General features: G+C 34.2%; 1 protein-coding gene across 1 annotated transcript in view; it reads right to left on the reverse strand.

Annotated features, from left to right (window-relative positions):
• Positions 1–22566, reverse strand: part of LOC118191921 (uncharacterized) — a 208081-nt gene that overhangs the window by 1883 nt on the left and 183632 nt on the right. The window contains exons 29-31 of the mRNA XM_085827585.1: positions 12434–12529; positions 7573–7722; positions 543–575 (exon numbers count right to left, since the gene is read on the reverse strand). Coding sequence (XP_085683711.1) covers positions 543–575; positions 7573–7722; positions 12434–12529 — 279 coding nt within the window. The remainder of the gene's footprint in view (positions 1–542; positions 576–7572; positions 7723–12433; positions 12530–22566) is intronic.

The following is a 22566-nucleotide window of genomic DNA, read 5'->3' on the forward strand; positions in this document are numbered from 1 at the left end:
TCCACCGAATAGGAGGATTTTATTGCTCAGTGATTTGTGTCTTGCATCGAGGTACGGCCCTTAGATGAGACTTAAATCTATTATAATATAATATGGAGTCTCGACCGAACCCAATTTTTGATCTTTTGATGGAATTACCAACCTGTGCTCATTTTTGCAAATCAAGTGTCAGGATGAACTAAAAATTATGCTCGTATTACTGCGTCTCAACTTATTCGATTCCCTTCAACATGGCAAACTAAAAGCAAATAAATATGAATTTTTATAAATGGTATTTACGAAGCCTGATTTAGTGATCAGGAAATCGAAATATGGAACAAATGGAATAAAATATCAGCATGCATACTCATGCAGAAAATGTGCGCATAAAGTGAAAATTTAAATAGGGCAAAACTGAGTCTCAGATTGACTAAGATTTACAACGTCACTATTGTCTAACTTACGTACTTCTAAATTAAATGTGTATTTTATTACATGTCATAAACGAATAAAACTGAAGAAAGCAAAACAATTTGCCCAATAATTATTTAAATGGTTATTACCTTCTTTATAAATTTCTTCATCTCCTCGCATATCTGTGAAAGAAGGAAAAGTACATTTTAAGGCATGCTTGATTATGTACTTATACATATTCACAATCTTTCATAGTACACATATATATATATATTCATAGTCTACTTATATGCAGTTGTCTGACGACTTAGGATTTTAGAAGCGATTGGCGATAAAATGATTCTCTGTTAAATGGTCATTATATTGTACGTAACTCGAAAGTCGACAATATTCATATAGCAAGGTCATGTTCGTAAATTCCGAAAAATATGTAAAAGTCTTGAATGTATTCTAAGAAAATACATTTTTCAAAGAGAACATATATTGTTTGCTTCCACAATTTAGCATGAACAACAGTTTTAAGTATTTGTTCATCCTCAACATTCATATTAAATCGTCCTTGGTTATTTTCTGCTTTGAGAGAACACTAAGAATGATTACCTTGTTGTAGTGAAAATAGTTTGCATGTTCCTGAACAATGTCTTGTGCTAGAGAGAAACTAGTGATTTAAAATTATGAAATTCAAAATAACACTATTTTTAAGGAAATCATAAGGTTTCTAACATTTCAGAATGCACAAAACGTAAATATTATTTTTATATTAAAAGAAAACATCTAGAAATTTTCTTAAAAATTATATCACGGTGAAACTGTTAACCAGCTTAACACTTCAAAATTTTATTTTATCTTTATCTTTTTTTTTTTTTTTTTTTTTTTTTTTTCCACCACGAGGAAAATTTTGGATATTACCAGAATTTCGAAATCAGAAGAAGGTGCTAGGGAAGCAGAAGTAGGTGCGCGAGAATTTAGAAGTAGGTACCAGGGGAGCAGAAAGAGACATCGGTCGCTTCTCGCTTTTTCCAATTACAAGTGTCTTATTTATATAGTATGAAATTTTTAAGTTTAATAACTTCTGAAAACTAAAACTTTTAGGTTAATGCAAGTAAAGAGTAAATGAGCAACTTTTGAGTTACAAGGAAGAAGAAATAAGTATGCAATACTGTTGTTTCGAAGCAGCTGCATTTTCGAACCACTAACCAAATTAGTGTTAGCGAAGTGAGGAAAAAAAAATCTAAGTGGTGAGAAAACATGCGTTTAAAATAATTAGGATATATTTCCTTGATTAATTTCTAAAAAAATAAATTCTAGCGATTAAGAACGTTTCATAGGGACATCGAAATTTGTCATTGGGAAATGTATTCATGAGAACTTGGTTTTAGACTATAATTTACGTTTTGAGAAGTTATTTGCAATTTTTTGCTATTTTATTTTGGAAATGATTTCTGATTAAATATCTAAAATGATGTGACTTAATTCTTTATTTGTTTTTGATGTGCAGGTAATCAAGTCGAAATATTATTATGGAAAATTAAATAACTTCACGGGTAAAATTAGTAAATTCAGTTTCCTTCAAGGTGCTACACTTTACCAGATTCAATAAGAAACATTTCCTAATTTATTAATTTATCGGATTATAGCGTGTACATTTAAATCTTCAATAGGTAGTAAAACTAAAATGAATGTATTATATAGTTTATAATTTTTTGTCCATTTATAGTTTTGGAAGCACCACAAAAATCGTAACAGTTAACGTGAAATCATTTTCGACGCTTTGGCAAACAAAAAATGAATCCATTCTTATTCAATCAAGTATTGATCAATAAGTTCAGAGAGAATTCATAATGAAATTTAAGCAAATGTGAAGAAAAGGAAAATACAATTCTTACATGCCAGTAAATGCTTAATATCTGTTTTTTCAATACCTTCTTCATCTAATCTTTTTTGTCCGAGGCGCAATATGCCCAGAAGGACTATTAATTTCGTTTTGGTATTTTGCGTTGCTTCTCTACAAACATTGTTTCACTTTTCAAATTTTTGCCACCAAATATTATCGCCCTGTATTATATTTAAAAAATTATATAATGAAGAATAAGTGTATGTACGTTTCTTGTATACTGTCTTCTACGAGTAAACTTATGGTAGCTTCTGCTTGTTCATCCCATTTTATCTACTCGGCAGTGATATCTTTTCGTATATCATTGTCGATTAAATCCCATAAATTTCCCTTTTCCAGAATGTTTTATAGCTTGCGTTTCCACAGCTCATAATCTCATGGGATTTTTAAGAGAATTTTAAGTCCATTGTCAGCTGGTGTCAGCAAGTCCCTGAAGGCAATTTAATGTAGTTTAATATTGTCAGAACTCCTGCTTACAACCTCTTCGAACTGATGTAGATAATAAATTAGGATTATCGCACCATTTTAAGCTTGTTTCCATGAGAAAATGAAATTACTTTTATATGCTTTTTAATGCAATTTGCATTTGCTGTTTTTAGTGCACTAAAAATGAACCGCACGCCCAGAAAGAGAGCAGAGATTATCACACTTAATAGGCACATATCCATAACTTTAACAAATATTGGTTCTGAGATTACTATTGGAAAATGAACCATTTATCGAATTCTTAGAGGGTCAATAAAACTGGAAATTTTGCTCCAAAAACGAAAAGGAATATGTGAGGAAAATAACTCCAAAGTCTGACAGATTCCTACTCTGAGATAGCGTTATTACTAAAACAAAATTTCTTAGAACGAATTTGTTGTCTATTGATCATGCTATTCTTCTTTCATATGATCGGTCTAGACTTCTCACTGCTGGTCTGAAGGCGAGAAAGCTAATTAAAATCAACGCTTGTCACGTCAGATGAAAAAAACATTATTATTATGGACCTAAACTTTGACCACAAATGAATGGTAAAAGGTCATTTTCAATGATGATACTCATTTATTTGTTCATGGTTGTGCAACTAACGTTATTAGATGAATCAGTATGACCTTAATTTATCCGAAAAACCGTAAAAACCTAAAATTATGCGCGAATTCTGAATGTTAGAAAGTAGAAGGATGTAAAAAAAACATTTCATTAAAACTGTACTTTAGAATATTTATTCATCAATAATATTAAGTCTGCATATTCATAAAAAACATTATTTATTTACCAATATGCATAATTCCAATAGGCATAATTAATTTATTTACCAATATGCATAAATAAGTTTTTAACCTCTTTCAGGTGTTTTCCTTTTAAGCTTTCAAGAGCTAGTTGAATACCATTCTCTTTATTTTATTTTCTTGAAAAATATTGCATACATTCTGTGTCTTTCTTAATCATAGATCTAGGATACGTAACTTTTCCATAATATTCAAAAATTTGTCAAGATTCATAAACAGCTCATATTTTTGACTGTCAAAGTCATGACGACTTTATCAGTTTCATCGTGTATTTGATTTACCACTTATTGCTCAATTAAGTATTCTAGACAGATGCACCGAAATAGCTTTAGTCAACTAATAATTATCTTCGTTCTTGACATCCAAGTGTAGCTCATTCATTACACTCAGTATTTTTCACCAGTAATAATTTCCAAAATTTCTTCAGGATTTACAAAATCTCTCATCATTTCCGGGCGTAATTGCTTCCAAGAAACTTTCATTGCTGAATCTTTTATTTCAAACCACGAACCTCCGGTATTATTTATTGCGATTCATATATTATAATGCTTACAAAAGTCTTTTAGCATAGGCTCACCTTCCCTATCAGATGTATTGGTGGCCTGATTCATTATTGTCCTCATATAACATTTTTAAACATAGCTATCAGTGTTTTATCCATGAGCTGTATAAGGCAGGTAGCATTGAAAGGGGAAAATACAATGATTTGCGAATATAATTTGCAGAGATTTTGGGTGTCCTGGAGCACTATGTAAGATTAAAAATTCTTTAATTTGTAAAATTTTATTGTTAATATATTGTTTAACTGCCAGCACGAAATGAAACATGAACCAATCTTTAAACATTGTTGAGTGGGTAAGATTTCGTAATGGATTGAATGCACACAAAACTGATGAGAGATGAAATTTAGTTTCCAAAAAGAAACACTTTACAATTATGTACCTTTTCACAAAAGCACTCGTACAGTTATTCTCAATATGAAAGAGCACAATAAGTAGTTATCACTTGAAATTACTAATAATGTTCAACACAACGCAATGCGCATCTAGAGAGTGGAGTTCGCACTCATATCTCTCAGTACTCCATAGTCAGCTCTGAATTAAACTCAAAGCTGATGCTTTCTTCGGTTTTACATAGCCCCCCCCCTCAGTGTCTGAGAAATTTGCAGTAGCTTCGATTTCTCGAAATTTCTGGAAGTCCTACATAATTACAATTACTTAAGGAGGGATATGGGTGCACATACATATAGGGATCAGACCAATAACATGTTCACAGGAATCGGTAGAAAATATCACCCAGTGGTCACCATGCTTGTAGATTTTAGGTGATTATTTGTGAAATTTATCGAAAATATTAGTTGACAAAAACTATCACCAGCTTAGGGATATCCCGCCATATTTGCAAGATAGCCATTTACCACAGTGTTAAATGGGACCTGCACCTATAATCTAATTTTTCTAGTGGATGTTCTTTTCCCGACGCACTTCGTGTTGCATTGCACAAGAGAAAATGCAATGTTACATGTAACACTAAAATTACCACACTACTCATGCAATAAACCAGGCTCTTTTTTTCCGAATGAAAGGGAGGAATTCTATATCTCTACTTTTCAAAGCCCTGAGATTTTCGACTTGGTAAACTACTATCATATCAAAACCAGCTAAATTTCAACCAAGAAGGAAAGTCAAGAGGTTTTTTTTTAGGAGGATTATGTCGAGAGTCTACTGGTTCATGCATATAATTTCATTAAAATTATTTATACACATATAAAGAATAAGAAGTGGGATATAAAAATTGCTATTCGTTTTCGAGTTATGCGAGATATATATATACATACATACGTATAGACGGCACGAAAGAATCTCTTCTGAATCCATTTAAATCAGTTTTTCAATTCATTTGGGGAAATAGAGACCTTTATTCTGTCCTTACATGCAGATGTCACGCAAAAACATCATTAAATTGTTATTCTATAGCGGTCACAATGGATATTTTCGTTGAAATATGATACCCGAAATTTTTCGTGATTACAATACTTCCTTTACTTCGTACAAGGAAGTAAATATGAGTAATGTTAATTTTTTGTTGCTTTAATAATTAGGGAGAAATTTGCTCATGTTTGATATTCGTTTAGTTATTTACTGATATTTTTTTTATTTACAAATTACTGCGCTACATTGTAATTTATGGGATATTATGCCACCAGAGCGAGATAGTAGTTAGCAACGCTGACTGCCGTACCGAAGGGTCCAGGTTTTAATCCCTGAGAATGTATGGATGGACGTTTATGTATAGTGTCTGTGCGGCATGGGAGCACTCTGAATATGCGGCGAGCCGAAAGACCTCTTGACAGATTCGTGTTAGGGGTAGAGAGGTGAGAGACACTTCGAACCCCCTAGGTGCTCGCCTTCAAAATTGCGAGCGGAAATGAGCAAAGTCGCACAGATGCACTCCTTGCCTTGATGAATTTCGTGGGCTTGTTCTGATGTTACTATCAGACAAGTGACATACGTCATAACAACACCAATATGGGATTTTAATAGGACATTCAGGTTAATTTCTTCTATTTAATTAGAATCATTTATTTTCTTATTTCTTTTAGTCCCCTGCAAAAAAAAAATGTGTGAAACTGTTGTGAGCAATAATTACAAATCATGCAGTCATGGACAATTTTAATAATTTGTTATTTGGGTTAACAAGCGTTTAAGCATCACCGATAAACAAGTACTAACATGTTTGAATGAACTTCTTACCTGTTAAGAGACTGTGGTCAGAAAACAAGCGACAGCAAACTAAATAACCAGAGAAGTAGACATTGGATGCGACGTGTCTGAGATAAAAATTTGATAATGGATGATTTCGTTTTAGTTCAGATTTTTGTTTTGTTTGATTAATTTTACGTTTCTGACATTATTATTGATTGAAACCTTATGTAAGTGCCTATGTTATCAGCTTTATGGGAGAATCTTTCGACATGGATGTACTCTGAAATAACGCAGTTTCAAAACACTGAATTATTTTAAGTTGTAGGGTTTACATTCATTTTAACTAACATTTATTTTAAGTTTAAACTATCTTTCCTGTCAAGCCTTACTTTTCCCTGGAACTGCCAATGCCAGAGTATGTAAATTTTAGTAGAACGCGCAAGGATTCAAATTATCAGCGGAAGTATTCTGAGTTAAATACTAGAATGGAAACGAGTTCGAGGTGTGCTGTTCTTACTTCACGAGCGCGGAGGTAGTTAGCCAGAAATTGAAGAACCCCGCTTTTCGGCCTGTGTGCTTGCCTCGGAGAATTGTTAATTGTTCAACGTGATATTCAAAGTTTACTGAATTAGCAGCGGTATTGTAAAACGCGGTGAGGTTATTTACTTTTAGAGAGCTTCGTAGTTAGAGTCTTGTTATTATTTCTTTTCAGGTTCTTATTTTTATTTTACCGCCGGGTCGGCGTAGTTTGTGAGCGTCAAGAGCACGCAATTGTAATTTCTTAAGTTGAATAAAAAGGGACTTAAACCCTTAGCAAGACTCTGTCTATTTTCCAGTTTCAACAGTCACCTCTTGGTTACGTGCAAGTTGGAAGCGCGCAACTCTACAAAGTATTTACCAATTTTAGAGGACTAAGAAAAGGAATACTCAAATTAAAATTGATAGCTAAGAATTTACTTCAAATTTAAAATCAGTATTTTGATCATAGTTTTTTTTACCTTACACAAATACAAATATATAAAATGTGTATAAATTGCAGCAAACTGACTCTGCGGCTGCGCAGTAAGCATGACAAGTAAACAGTATGTAACGCATGAGAAACTTGGACAATTGCCAATGCTTACGATGCAGGTTTTACCAAGAGTAAGACAATAGATCGATTTATTTTTAATTTTATAAAACCACACCAGTCATTTATAAACACCTTGTATATGATACGACTGCAAAGAAATTAGGAAATATAAAATTATCATATACTGTAAAATAAAATAAGCTATATATGAAGGAAGCATTTAGGTTTCCTTACCTCTGTCTACGTATGAAGCAGCAATATCAACAGCTTTGCGACTAGCTGGAAGAAGTTGCGGGTTTTCATTCACATATGAATCCTTGTTCGCATATGCATCACGACGTGGTTTATAGGCTCGATAAAGAGGAGCAGGAAAACCCGATGCAACTGGAAAGAATTTTAGAACTTGATTCACTTAGGAAATATGTCCAATATTTTAATACATTATTTTCATGAATCATTAAATTCTTAAGAAAGAAATCATAACAGTGATTTAAAATTCTTAAGCATAAATTGGCAACGCCGGTTAATTAGTATGCATATATAATAATCAGGAAACAAGTCGAAGTTTTATGTCTTTTGTTCTACTTTGGCTGATTTACAAGATTCAGATTCCATTTTTGTACCTCAGATGCGCGAGTTGTAATACTATGCCAAGGTCCTAAGATTTCCAAAAATAAAGCAATTAGCATTTAAATAGAACTCAAGATTTTTGTTACGTAATATTACCTGAATTATGCACGTAAATAATAAAATCCGTATTTGAATTTAATTTTCTTGCTTTCTTTGAATGTAGTCCTTCTAACTGCATCTGAATCCAAACGATGATCAGGCATTAATGTAATTTTAAATATTTTAAATAATTTCTGTAATTTCCCGAGTTTTTAAATTATTAGTATAATATGAGTATTATTAGTAAATACTATGAGATTTAATTTATTAGCTGACAATATAAGAAATTATATTATTAAGCAGATAACTGACATATGTTTTCCTTTTTATAACTTTTATTTGTTTATTTTTTCGTATTTTAATAGAAAATATTTTGGAAGTGTTTCATTGTAATATGATGTCTTCTGATTACATGATTATTACTTGTAACTACTTCATTTAAATCATTGCTCATCTTTTGAAAAGGTAGTCTTAAGAAGACTGTCGCATGAGATATACATATTATTTTTCAGCTTACGTAAAGAGCTTAATACTTCTTATGATTAATCTCTGCTGATACTCTATATGAAACGTACTATACCCACGGTCTTCCTATTTACTAATACGACAGACGATTCTAAATATCAGGTTTTATTTCCAAATAAAAACCTTGATGCGAATTTCTTTCCTAAAATGAACCTGGAATTATTTTTTTGAATAACACATTTTTAAATCTAATAATAAAAAATAAGCTATTTTATAACACTCATTTTATTCTTCAAGAAACAATTGTTAAAAATATTTTAGCATGTTCAAAAATAAAAATCTCTAACTTACACAAAAATGCTTAATTAAAACACCAAATTTATATTTCTTGTCAGGAAACAAATTGTTGCCATTAGCTCATTTCGGTTGTGGCAAACGTTTATCACGTAAGAAGCATTTCTAATGCTTTGGTTAGTTAAATAAACCAAGAAACACGTAGGCAGATTTAGAGCAGTTTTTATTGATAATACTTGGTTTGAAAACAAGAATACTGTTATAAGAGAAGAGAAGGTCCTTTTCGAGGTCTGGCCGGATGTTGAAGAATTTCCCACGAAGACGGTTGCCCAGGGAATGGAAAAGGTGGTAGTCTGTTGGCGCGAGGGTCTGGGGAGTATGGTGGATAGGGAAGTGTCTCCCAGTCCAGTTGCTGGATGGTGCCCCTGGTTTCCCGAGCCATATGCGGCCTCGCATTGCCATGGAGCAAGAATACACCCTTCTGATTGACCAATGCTGGTTCTTTATGCAACAATGCCTGATGCATATCTTCCAACTGCTGCGAGTACAGGCCTGCCGTGGTGGTGGTTTGGCCCACTGACAGGATCTCATAGTGCACCACTTGGCGACTAGTCTACCAGATTAGAGCATGATCTTGTGTGGGTGGAGAGAATGTCTCACAGAGTGAGGCACAGGGTCCCGTGGTGACAACTAATGTCTGCAACACTTGGGTGTGTCATACTGGACCCACTTTTTATCGCTGGAGAGTACTCGATCAAATATGGATGCATTGTGGTGCCGAGCAAGCAATGACAAACAGGCAGCGAGACGCTGTTGCTTGTTTGTATCGAACAGTGAGTAGGGTACTCACTTGCTCAGCATATATGCCTTTCCTATGCGGTGTAAATGGAGTCTATGCGGTGTAAATGGATTTCATCAGATACCTGGAAATGTGAAGCAAGTCCACCGCATGTTTGGGTACTGTCACTCTCTATGGCTGCTCTCAGGACCTATTCGTCCAGTGCTTTTGACCGACCGCTGCGTGATGCATCATTAAGAGACATATTGCCTGACCTGAACTTCTGGAACCATTGCCTAGCGGTTCGTTCGTTAAGGGCATCATCCCAAAGCCTGGCAAATTTGGCGACTTGAACACATAAAAGGAAGTGTCTGGCCGTCTGTGTGTGTCTTTCGCTCGTACTGCGTGAAAGCTAATAGACCCAAGGCTAATAGACCCAAGGCTACCAAGACTCCATTTACACCGCATAGGAAAGGCATATATGCTGAGCAAGTGAGTACCCTACTCACTGTTCGATACAAACAAGCAACAGCGTCTCGCTGCCTGTTTGTCATTGCTTGCTCGGCACCACAATGCATCCATATTTGATCGAGTACTCTCCAGCGATAAAAAGTGGGTCCAGTATGACACACCCAAGTGTTGCAGACATTAGTTGTCACCACGGGACCCTGTGCCTCACTCTGTGAGACATTCTCTCCACTGATACACTGCGAAAACAAAAATGGGGCCGTTTTTATATCTCCCGTTCTACTGAGCCGATTGACGAAATTCAACTTGCGTTTTTTATGTCTCGCAACGTAGGATATGTATTACATTTATACATAGCATTGTTTTAATGGGAGTATTTTGACATGAAATCGGACTTTTTCTGAAATCACATGCCAGTTTCTTTCCATATTTCGATTCTACGACTCAAATTAAGCCAAACTGACAAGTTTAGCAACATTCGCACGAGAAGTTTTTAAAAAATTACCTCTCAAAATTTTAGCTGCTCAGTGTTAATTCATTATGGTATGCATATATTAATATCTCTCTTTTTATTACGCTTACGTGAGTCCATCTTTCACAGTTCAAAATTTAGGTTCATTAAAAATAAATTTCACTAATTTTTATGATTTATTTTTTTTTAATTTGTATTTTTAAATAATTTTTATAAATTTTTCGAAAAACACTTTGAATGATGATCTATATAATTTTAATCATACACCAAGTAGATGTATTTCCAAGCATCCCTGTAAAAAATTATAACTTTTTATTCAAAATTTCCGAAAAAATGCGTGGGCGCGTTTTGAAATTTGGCATATCTGTTGAAAGCGATAACAGCATCTGATGTGGTTTACGCACTTTGTTAAAATTATTTGAAAGTAAAAACATTGTGACTTTTTTCCCTCATGCTCAATGTAAAAAGGGAATGGAAAATATGTTGCTATCAATTGAGAAGTTCGCCAAGAGAATTATTCTTGACGCAAACTAAAAAGAAATAAACCAAGCTAAATTTTTGAATTTCTCCGTAAACTTCTCTTTTAATTTCACAAAAGTTAATATTTAGGCATAATTTGAGTAGAATCTAAATATGGAAAACATTTGGTATGTTATTTCAGAAAAAGTCCGATTTTGTGTCAAAATACCTATATTATAACAAAGCTATATGTAAATTTAATATATATCATCATAAGTCGCACTTCGAGATATGAAGAACGCAATTTGAATTTCGTCAATCGGCCCAGTAGAACGGGAGATATAGAACTGTTCCTTTTTTTTTTTTTTTTTTTTTTTTTTTTTTTTTTTTTTTTTTTTTGCGCAGTGTACATAGGTGCATCTAGACAAGTACATAGGTACATAGGCAGTGTACATAGGTGCATGGAGCTACCTAAGCGAATTTTTTTTTTTTTTTTTCAAAATTTAAATCAGATTTTTTATTTTATGTTTTTTGATGAAATCGCATCAAATCGATAATTTTCTTTCATTATATCAGCAGCAACGGCACGCAACCATGGCTGCTGATATATCACTCTTGCCATTGTTGCTAATATCAGCACTGTTGCCCCTCGGAAAAATGCGGGCGATAATTCTGTTCAGTTTTTAAATTTAATGTTTCACTTGGACACTGGACGTTTGTCGGAAAAGGCAACGGGAAGATTGTTAATTTGTTAGGATAATTAGTATTTGTATTAAGGGTATCCCTTATTTCATTGTAATTTTCTTATATTTAATATATTTTTATTGAATTTTTTCTAATAAAATTGTTCTGCAGAGTAAAATATTTTGCAGTTTTTAAATTTAATGTTTAGTGTTTCCTCTAGGCATTAGATAATGATAAAATTAAATATATTTAAACCAAATTAAAATGAAATCATGTTAAAATATTTTTAAATATTTTACGAATTTTCAGAGTTCTTACAGTCGATTTAATCATTCAAACGATTTTTCAGGTCTCTCACTGTTGTTTTAAAAGATAAAATTACAGTTAGCACAAGTTTCAACAGAATAAATCTTCGTCCATCAAAATACTGCAAACTGTCAGTTTCAGATACAATTTATAGGCAAAGCCTGATTGCATTAAAAACATATATCATATATCTGGGTTGCGAAGGTTGACTTGCGCAGAGCACCATTAAGAATAAGTTGAAAATAGAATTGCTTTATACAAGAAACAAGATATATCTTTATTGCATCATATTACAGGTACATAGAGAATGCATGATAATTGCTAAAAAGACATGATTTACGAAGTACATATTTAACGAAGGATATGTAACTTTTATTAATGATTTCGTTTAATCAACTAGAAATATTCAAGAAATATGATATTTCTACTTAAAAACACATTTCTAGAACTGGCTAAAAATAATTAAAGCATTACTCAATTATTTTATGATTGTGCATTACCATTTAGTCCCATTCGTAAACCTGCTGCGCCAGAAGCACCTGTAACGATTTTTGAAGCTTCATAGTTTCGATTCAGTCCGTAAGCTTGTCTGCCGACTACAAAAAAAAAAAAAAAAAAAAAAAAAAAAAAGAACGAAACATGTTTCTCGTCAATAAAGTGGAAACATTTCAAACAATTATTTCATCATTCTAAAAGGGGATACTTATGATTGAAAACATTGCGGAAGAAATAATTATTTTAGCATATCAGAAAAAAATCGTTATGAGCGAAAACATTTTAGAAAACAATGGCAAGGAAAATGTTTTTCTATCTAGAGCAGCAGTTTTCAACCTTTTCACTAACGCGTACCATCTAAACAAAAACTGAAAACCTTTAGTACCACCACTACATTTTACAATAATTATTTTTCAATTTCTGAATAGAAATATTAAATAACAACAACAACAATAATAATAATATAATAATAATAATAATAATAAAATCTGAAAGCTCTGAACTTTTACATTACGCCCAAATGGACTCTTTTTTAACCTTTTGTGTGTTACCTTTATTTATTCAATATGTTCTTCGCCCTTAAACGATAAAATTCGGTTCAAGAGCAATATCGCAAAACAATTTTAAAATGAGCATATCTTTGGAATTTCGGATACACAGTCTCGCGTGCTGGAGATAAAAAATCTTGTTTTTTCTTTTTTTCCCTGTTCAGTTTTGCCATTATTCGCTTTGAAATCATTGAGTTTGTTAATTAAACATCGTTGCAAATTTAATTTCAGGTGCGACTTTCTTCATTTGAGAAATCTCTCCGGAATATTTTCCTGCTAAAGCTCGAGCTCCGTCGCTGTATAACGGAATATTATCAAGTTCATTAGCCTCTTTTGTTAAAACGATATCTTTGGTTGCTCGTAATATAAGGTTTTCACCAATAGTGCGAGCCTGGGAAGTCTTAGCAATTCTTAGGCTTACCAAGTAACTAGCTTCCAGAGCTTTTTCACATGAAGTAACAAAACCTTTCATTACACGTCTACTATTTTTGAACTCCGATAATTTCCTCTTAATTTTCTTCAGATTTATCCTTTGAATTGGCATGCTTAGATTCAAGATATCTTTTAAGAGACGATGGCTTCATACTTTGATTGGTTTCATACTTCCTTGTTGTTGTTAATAATGCATTAGTTATTTTAATGTTTATTATTTGTGTTTTATAATTTCCCGACTCACGTGCAAGCCTCACTCAGATTTTGTTAGTATAGTTTAGTAATTTGTGTATGGCAACAGTAATGGATATTCAAGTTTGAAAAAGATGTAACAACTCTAGCAGAGTTATATTTTTTCTTTCGTGATAATAAAGATTGCTTTCTTTGAAACTGATTCTATTGCGCAAATAATCACCGCAGTTATAGTGTTTTTATGGGTTTTACTTTGGTAGACGGTTGCACGGATGTTTGAAAATAATCAATTTCCTGACTTATTTAATAACTTCGGACGAATGGTAATATATTTAACAAAGAAAACCTTTTTAATTAACAACGAACTATTTTATTTAGCATTCTAAACATAACAAAATGTAACATTCCATGCGCTATCACGCTCAAAGCAATATAAAATAATTACTGTTGCCACAAAAAATCTACATTATAATGAACATATTAAATTATTGTGTATTAACGGAGTTCGTGCACGTTCCTGAACATCCATCCCACCTTGCAATTTTTAGGAAATTGCAACGTATTTTCTACTCAGTTCAGAGATTCAGTCGATGAGGAACTTTTACTTGTCTTCCGACCCTAGTGGTTATGGGTCTGCCTATTGTAGGGGACTCAGTCAAAGGCTCAACTATCCTTGAGGTATCAATCTGACCCTCCAGAGATGTTGGTAGTAGGGGGGAACTTCCAAGATCCGCATCTTGATCTGGATTTAACGAGACTTGAGGCTGAGGTAGCTCTGAGGGACGAGTCACTTCTAAAGGATACAGGTTTTGGGCGAGTCTTATTTTTTTCCGTCAGCCGTTTTTACTTTTGCCACTCTTACATGACCATCTGTACCTGGAAATACTTGGACAACAAGTCCCAGTGGCCAGTTGATGCGCTTTTCCGGAGTTCCAATCAGCACCACATTATTCACCTCTAAAGTGTCTCCTTTTCGTTCTCTTCTATGGACTAGCATGGCTAGGTACTCATTTCTGAATCTCGAGCGTAAATCAATCCGAAGGTTTTGTAAATACCGCAAGCGACGATTTAAACTTTTGCTGTCTATAGTATCTAGATCCTTTACATCATGGTGAGGGATTCCTTGTATAAAATATGCAGGTATCAATGGGTTTAACTCCGCAGTCCCGTCTTCTAAGTAAGTTAAGGGTCGTGAATTCATTGTTGCTTCACAGTCGCATAGTATAGTTTCCAGCTCAATGTAACTGACCGTTTTAGAGTCCAAAACTTGTCTTAAAAAGTCTTTTACCATCCGTCTTTTACCAACCTCTTCCAAAATCCTCCCCACCAGGCAGCGGTTGGAGGATTACACTTCCATTTAATCTTCTCAATTGTTGAGAACTCCATTATTTTTTCCCAATCAAGTTCGTTTAGTACATTATTCGTTTCTACAAAGTTGGTACCATTGTCAGTATATAAGATGCTTATTCTACCCCTTCTTGCAATGAATCTTCGGAGTGCCATTATAAATGAATCTGCTGATAAAGATTTCGTCAATTCAAAGTGCACAGCACGATAGATCGCACAAGTAAAAATCACAATCCATGATTTATCGCCAGACAATACATACAATGGGCTAGCCAAATCGATGCCAGTGACCTCAAAAGCTCCAGCATATTTAATGCGGTCCTTTGATTAAGGGTGCAACTGGTGGTTGAACAGATTTGCCTTTGAATCTTTTACAAATAACACACTTACTATTCCTTTTTTTCTTTGTCTTCGTCTTCTTCACAAGACGTCACAAGACGACTAAACAAATTCTCTTCACAAGACGTCTCACACTGACAATCCAATAATCTTCTCGCAAGTTGCAGATCAAGGTCCCTGTATCTGCATGCTGCAGTCGCCGATGTTTCTATTCTATTAGGCGATGGACTAGTGCATGGTTCCCTGGCAATAGAATAGGACACTTAAAGTTTTCGTCTTCGTCACTTAAAATTAGTTTGTTTCTTACTGGATGAAGTCCAAAGTCATCCTTAAATGTAATCATCCCTTTCAAATTTTTTCCATCAGTATTCCGAAAGTTTTCGGCTTGGATTAAATATAACAACCTTTTCTCTGCAAAACTCACTTCTTCTGAGGTTTATTCCTTATTAAATTTTTCGTTTTTTCTATAACGACTGTTGTTAAGAAATCTAAAGATCCAAGCTAATACTCTGACATTTTTATAATATCCAGAAAATCGAGTGAATGTTTCTGAAAAGTTTGGGGTTCTACAGGAAACGCAGGAAACCACATTTTTCCTTTTTTCTTAATTAGCTGTATTTTCATCAGTTTCTAGTTCTGACTCTTCAGAGAGAGGCCATTTATCCGGCTCCTGTTTAAGGCAATCCGGCCCTTCCCACCATCTGCTCTGTAGCAACATTTTGGCATCGCACCCGCTAGAGGGAAGATCAGCTGGATTGCTTAAGCTTGGTACATAATGCCAGTCGTCCGGATTTGTGCATCTCCTTATTTCAGCTACACGATTGGCCACAAAAACACTCCAGTGGGAGTCTTTTTTTATCCATGTCAGAACTACAGACGACTCGCTCCAAAAGTACACCTGGCACTTTGTCAATTTAAGAGCGTCAATGACTTGACGGTACAGCCGTGTAGCTATAAGTGCTCCAAGCAACTCTAATCTAAGAATAGTTACCTTTTTGGCAGGCGCTACTCTTGATTTACATAATACCAATTGTAGCAAAAGTTTTGGAAGAATTTCTATTAAATTCGGCCTCTTTTCGAGGCAACCATTCAAGGAATTCCCATTTTCATCCTTCAATGATGCATCCAATACATGTCGCAGTTTCGTAGTCAGACTGTAATCCTTGATTACTGCTTGATGAGATAAATAGTGACCAGTATCACTATTATTCGGAGCTATTTCAATTATACCTTCCTCGTACCAGCTTTTAATAATACCATCTTCTGCAGTCTTCGTGTATTGGCGAAACGTCGTTTTTCCGCTTTATCTTTATTATCTCCAAGAATCCGATGACTATCCTTCCAAGGCAAACAGACTTCCTACCTATTTCCCTCGATTAATGTTCTCTAGGAAAAATTTGATCGTTTCAGTTTCTAAGTTCTCTTTAGTTTTCGCTTCCGCCGGATCTTTTATGCCAATTGTCTCTAAATTCCATAGTTCTGTGAGATGCAAATAACAAAGTCTGACGGTATCAAGCAAGGTATTATGACTTTGCACTGGGCCTTGTAGGGTCCAACCCAATTTTGTTTCAATGGCAATAAGGTTTTTGTCAATTGGAATGATATTATTCGTCATCAACAGTCCGGAATAGTCGGTTCCTATTAACAATCCGATATCTGGAGTATCTCTACCAGCATCACTGATTTTGATTTTATGTTCTCGAAGTGAGGAACATATATGTTTGAGTTTCACTCTAGGAATGTATCCAAAATTTTGTCTTTATCTAAAACCGATAATTCGTATTTGAATTTATTTTCCGTTCCTTGTATTTCGATATCAAAAATACCATGGACCTGAGATTCAGTTTCAACTCCACCAAACAAATTGTGGCTCAAAGTCTCTTGATCTAATGCGACTAAATCTAGTCTCTTTATTATGTCTTTCCGTAAGCAAGATCTTTGTGACCCACTGTCAAAAAGCGTTCTCACAAGCTCCTTTTTTCCATTACATTAATCTTCACCATAATAGTTTGGAGAAGAGTTGTTTGCAGTGTTTGGTTAGACAATAAAGTCTCACTCGTTTCGTTAGCTGCTTCAGGTGCTTCCTTTTTTGAACTTCTAGAACCTTTTAGTTCTCTGCACATCACCGTTACATGACGTTTGTTGCAAACTAGGCATTTCACAGAACTCTTACACTTTTCGGCAGCATGCCCAATTTTTAGGCAGTTAAAACAAGCTTTTGTCTTTCTTAGTAAATTTTTCTTATCTTCCAATGAAAGGCTGTGCAGCTTAAAGCACTCATAAGAATTATGTGTTTCCTTGTCACACGAAACACACAAATTAAGCTGTTTCTTCTTTGAATCTTCTGCACAAATACAAGCTGCTGTGGATGGAACCGAGTCATATTTGTCTGGAGTAGAAAACCTTGTACGGGCCAACTGAAGACGCTCTTCACTTTCAACTTCAATTCGGAGAAAATGCAATAAATTTTCCAAATTTTCAGTGTGTGCAACACTTTCCCTACGCTGGCGAGATCGCTCCCATGCCCTCAGAATTTCTTCAGGTCGTGAAGACTCTACAAGGGGATACAGCATAGCTGCATAAATCTCACTTTTTACCCCCAACATCTCCAAAGCTCTGAGTTGCGTCTCTAACTTATCATATAAGTTGGATAGAGTCATATTTCCTTTTTTGCTAGCTTGAACCAAAACCAACTTTAATAATTCGCGAACATAGATTTCTACCAGTAATTCGTCTCGTGCAAAACGAGATTTTAGCTGCTGGATAGCTTCTTTATAATTCGCGCCTGAGGGAGGATAACTATCTATGAGCTCTCTCGCTGGGGATCCAACGACCGTTGCCTGCAATAGGTACTGAAATTTATCATCGTCGTCTATATTTACATCTTCGTCGATCTTCATAAACTGACCCCAAAATCCTAACCAATTTCGGGACTCCCCATTGAATTTTTGAAGTTCCAACTTTGGTAATTTAAAGTTTCTTTTCGTGGAATTTTCTAAAATTCCAAGTGTAATTACAGAAGTCGAATTCACCCTTTTGTTTTCTACTTTTGTTTTAAAACTGATATATTTATCACGATATGTTTCATTCGTGTCAAAATCAGCCAAATATTCACTTTCGTTTTCACTTTTCAACAAACGTTCGGAAATTTGTGATTGAACTTCATCTAATCTCTTGAATATTTCTTCCAACTGTGAGCTCAATACTTGGAGTTGATTAACCTCCACGTCAGGCTTTAGAATTTCAGCATCTAAAGCACTGGCAGTAATCGTAAACGATTGCCTTAGAGGCTTACGTTTTTCGCTTTCAAACCGTTGTTTCGTTTTCTTCAAATAGCCATTCTGTCCTGACACCGGACGCCAGTTGTTTGAAATTAATCTATTTCTTGACTTATTTGATAACTTCGGACGAATGGTAATATATTTAACAGAGAAAACCTTTTTAATTAACAACGAACTATTTTATTTAGCATTCTAAACAAACAAAAAGTAACATTCCATGCGTTATCACGCTCAAAGCAATATGTAAAACAACATCCCTGTTGCAACAAAAAATCTACATTAAAATGAACATATTAAATTATTGTGTATTAACTGAGTTCGTACACGTTCCTGAACACACGGAGTTTTGGCGATTTACATTCGTGCAATTGTTGGCTCAGTTTTTACAGTCGTCAGCCATCTTGAAAAATGCTGTTTTTACGTATTCCACGCATAGTAAAGTATTCGAAACTTTAAAAAAATAAATATCGTTAAAAATGATGGATTAATTTTTTGTTGAGAACGTTGTTTTTTTAAGATGGTTGGCAAATGTAAATAAATACATTTACTAAGAGTATAAAATGCTAAAGTAAGGTTAAATTATTACTTTCATATAATAAAATAAGAACACCGCTATAAAAACATTGCGCCAACATTTAATTGGAATAAAATATTACTTAAATTGAATATTGAATTAAAAACCTCATACCAACGTTTAAAAGAATTAAAATTTTCAATTACTTAAATTCAAATCCTTTAAAATACGTTTTATAGGATATAATTATTTAACATTAAAACATATGTAGCAATAAATATCTCAGGAATTTTTGAAAATAGTGTATTAATTTTTTAATAAAAATTGACGTATACAATAATAAAGTAAACTACCTAACTAAGATTTTTACCGCAGCTCGTGAACCCAATCACATTCTGGGAACGGGAAAAATCCCGCAAGCGTCACCCACCGATGACTTGAAGAAAAATATGTACTTACATTTTTTTAAGCATTTTACGTTACGTATATTGATAAGTACCAGAAAAGAAAACGATCTTCATCTCTCGCACTTCATTGAAAAAGCAATTAGCGAGGTTTCCTCCAAATATTTTAAACAAATTTCCTCTGACCCTTGTAACAATAAATAAATCTTTGATAAGGAAATCCAGGTTGGCCAAAATAAGGTCTCAAACGGCAATTCTTTTATGCCGATACCAATAATTCTTGGTAATTACCAATAACAACATTCATCTTAGATACATACATTCGCTTTGAAATCTGAGGAACTCGAAGAGATGAATAATAAAATTTTAAAATGGCGTGGTATTGCACAAATAGTCAGTAACTAATCAGGGAGCTGATTACATCACGCCTAGAATTAAAATTATTTAAATAATCATTCATAATAAAATCATATTTAAAAAATTCCAAATTAAATTGTATTTTAATAATATTAAATATTAAAATTAAAATGTATTTTAATAATTTAATAAATAATTTAATAAATAATTTAATAAATAAAACTTAAAATGTATTTTAATAATTTAATAATGTAACAGCCATAAATAATGTCTAAAACATTAGATTAAATTTACAGATATAAAAACCAATTACTTTTAAAATAATGTGACGTCATTCATTACATCATTCACAACATAAAATTCCATAAAATATCATAAACAATAAAATTTTTATTTACAATAAAAATGCAAAATTAAATTCATTTTTTATTATTTAGAAGTCATAAATAATATTTAAAACACGGAATTTATGCATAATAAAACGCATTATTTTTTTAATAAAATGACAACAAAGTATCGGTTACAATAAATAACTTGTCTAGCAATGGGTTTATCATAAGTCGTATCGCTCACCAAAAAAAAAAATCGCCAAAATCCGTGCAAAATCCGTCTACCAAAGTAGCACCTTTTTATGATAGAGACATTTGTTTAATCTATAATGCGAGTCTTTAATTAAAGGCTACTTCGTGCTGACGTGTGATTTATACTTTTAAGTACTGAAAGCTGAAAAAGTAAGTGATATTTTTTTCTTATAAGCTTTAACAGTTGTTCACCGCAAACAACACATTGAGGTTGAGGGTCCATTTCCTTTCCATTCCAAGTAATTCCAAATGATGTCGAACATTTTAAATGCCGTGATTCGAAAAACAAACATTTATTACAGAGTAATAAGCAGAGATACACGAACAGAAATACGCGAAGCGGTTACATACTATATAACTTTACAACAGATCATGTTTTAACAAATCATAAACAAGACACAATAAAACACCAATCAAAAATAATATAAACAGATAGAATGGGATTAAGTTTCAGAATACATCGGACCTGACAGAAAGCTAATGCATCGGATGTGACGGAAAGCTATACTTCCTTTTAACCAATAAGAATGTGATTACAAATATCTCAACAAATGATAAGTAACTTTCATTATATTTTCTAGAAATATTTTTGTTTTCTTTTCAATATTATCATAGCTAGTAGATTGTCCTGGATCCATCACCTGTGAATCGTCACTTTTCCGCTTAGTCAATCCTAGCCATTTTTTCATTTTGAAAATCTAGGTTTTTTTTTATTATTTTTTCACAAATATTTAAATGCACAATATATTACAAGTTCTTCAAAAGCAGACGACGCTATTTTCAAACCGCGTGGAAAAATAAGCAATGCAAAGCAACAAGAAGACAAAATATTTACTGTTAGAAACAGCACACCGACGTAAAAAATTATTCTCATTCAAAATGGAGCAATATCAGCCCGGAAATGGCAGCATATAAAGTGCTGACATGCTAATAAATCGATAAACTCTAAGTGAATTAAGGATATACAGTTATCTTTTTTATAGGAATTTATTTTTATTTCCTCTTCTATTTCATTCCTTTGATATGAGGGCTTAGTTTTAGTATATATTGTTTCTTTTTACTTTAATCCGTAATGCTTTCCAGTAACTTTTCCTCCTGATTACCGAACTTACACTCATTGCCATAAACATTTGCGCACCAATAAATAATTGTGGGATTGTAACGAAACTTGGCCTGAAGGTACATGTCGGGTAGATATGCTAATGATTAGAAATGCAGCGTGATTGCGCATTGCGTAATGCCACTAGAGAGCGCTGAACTTCGTTCTTCTTGGAGTATAAAACAGGTAAGCTAGCTCACCTCTTTTATACTTAATCTTGAATGTACTTAATCTTTTGCTTAGGAACCTCTGAGGTAGACATGTCTTTACGCCGCCATCGAAGCAAATATCAGCAGCTTTCAGAGTCTGAGAGGGGAAGAATCATCAGGATGATGGAAGATGGATGATCAGCTCGGCGAGTAACTCGTCAGGTAGGCCGTTCTGATTTTACTGTGAGGAAGCGTTGGAACCAGTGGACAGAAGAGACGTCATTCACACGGCGACTAGGTTCAGGACGTCCTTGACAGATCAGACGTCGAGAAGACCGTCACATCATACGACGCGCACGCATAGAGGCACCTGCATTGGCCGCTATTTAGGCACAGGCAGCAGATTCATTACTTGCCCCTGTGTTTTCCCAAACCATCGTAAGGGGCCTTGTGAAGGACATCTGGTATCGCAGCGCTCATTACGTGTGCTGCCAATGACACCCATCCACGACGCCTCAATTTGGAGTAATGTCGCTCACGACAGGACTATACTTCAACAGAATGGAACCATGTCGTTTTCAGCGACGAATCTAGATTCCGTTTGACCAGTGATGACAATCGTCTTCGTGTGTGGAGGCCCAGCGATGAACAACTCAATCCTGCCTTCGCTTTATAGCAACACACTGTTCCCACAGTTGGTGTGACATTACTTACGATACACGGTCACCCCTAATATTGATTCATGGCACAATGACAGGCCAGCGGTACGTCCATGATATCCTTCAGCCACATGTGTTGCCACTCATGGCAGGGCTCCCATGAGCCTGTTTTCAACACGACAATGCTCGGCCACACACAACACGGATCTCACAAGACTGCCTCCGCCACATTAATA

Source organism: Stegodyphus dumicola, chromosome 12 (genome assembly GCF_044657685.1).
Source record: "Stegodyphus dumicola isolate Sdum_Otavi_A_Nest chromosome 12, ASM4465768v1".
NCBI lineage: Eukaryota > Metazoa > Arthropoda > Arachnida > Araneae > Eresidae > Stegodyphus > Stegodyphus dumicola.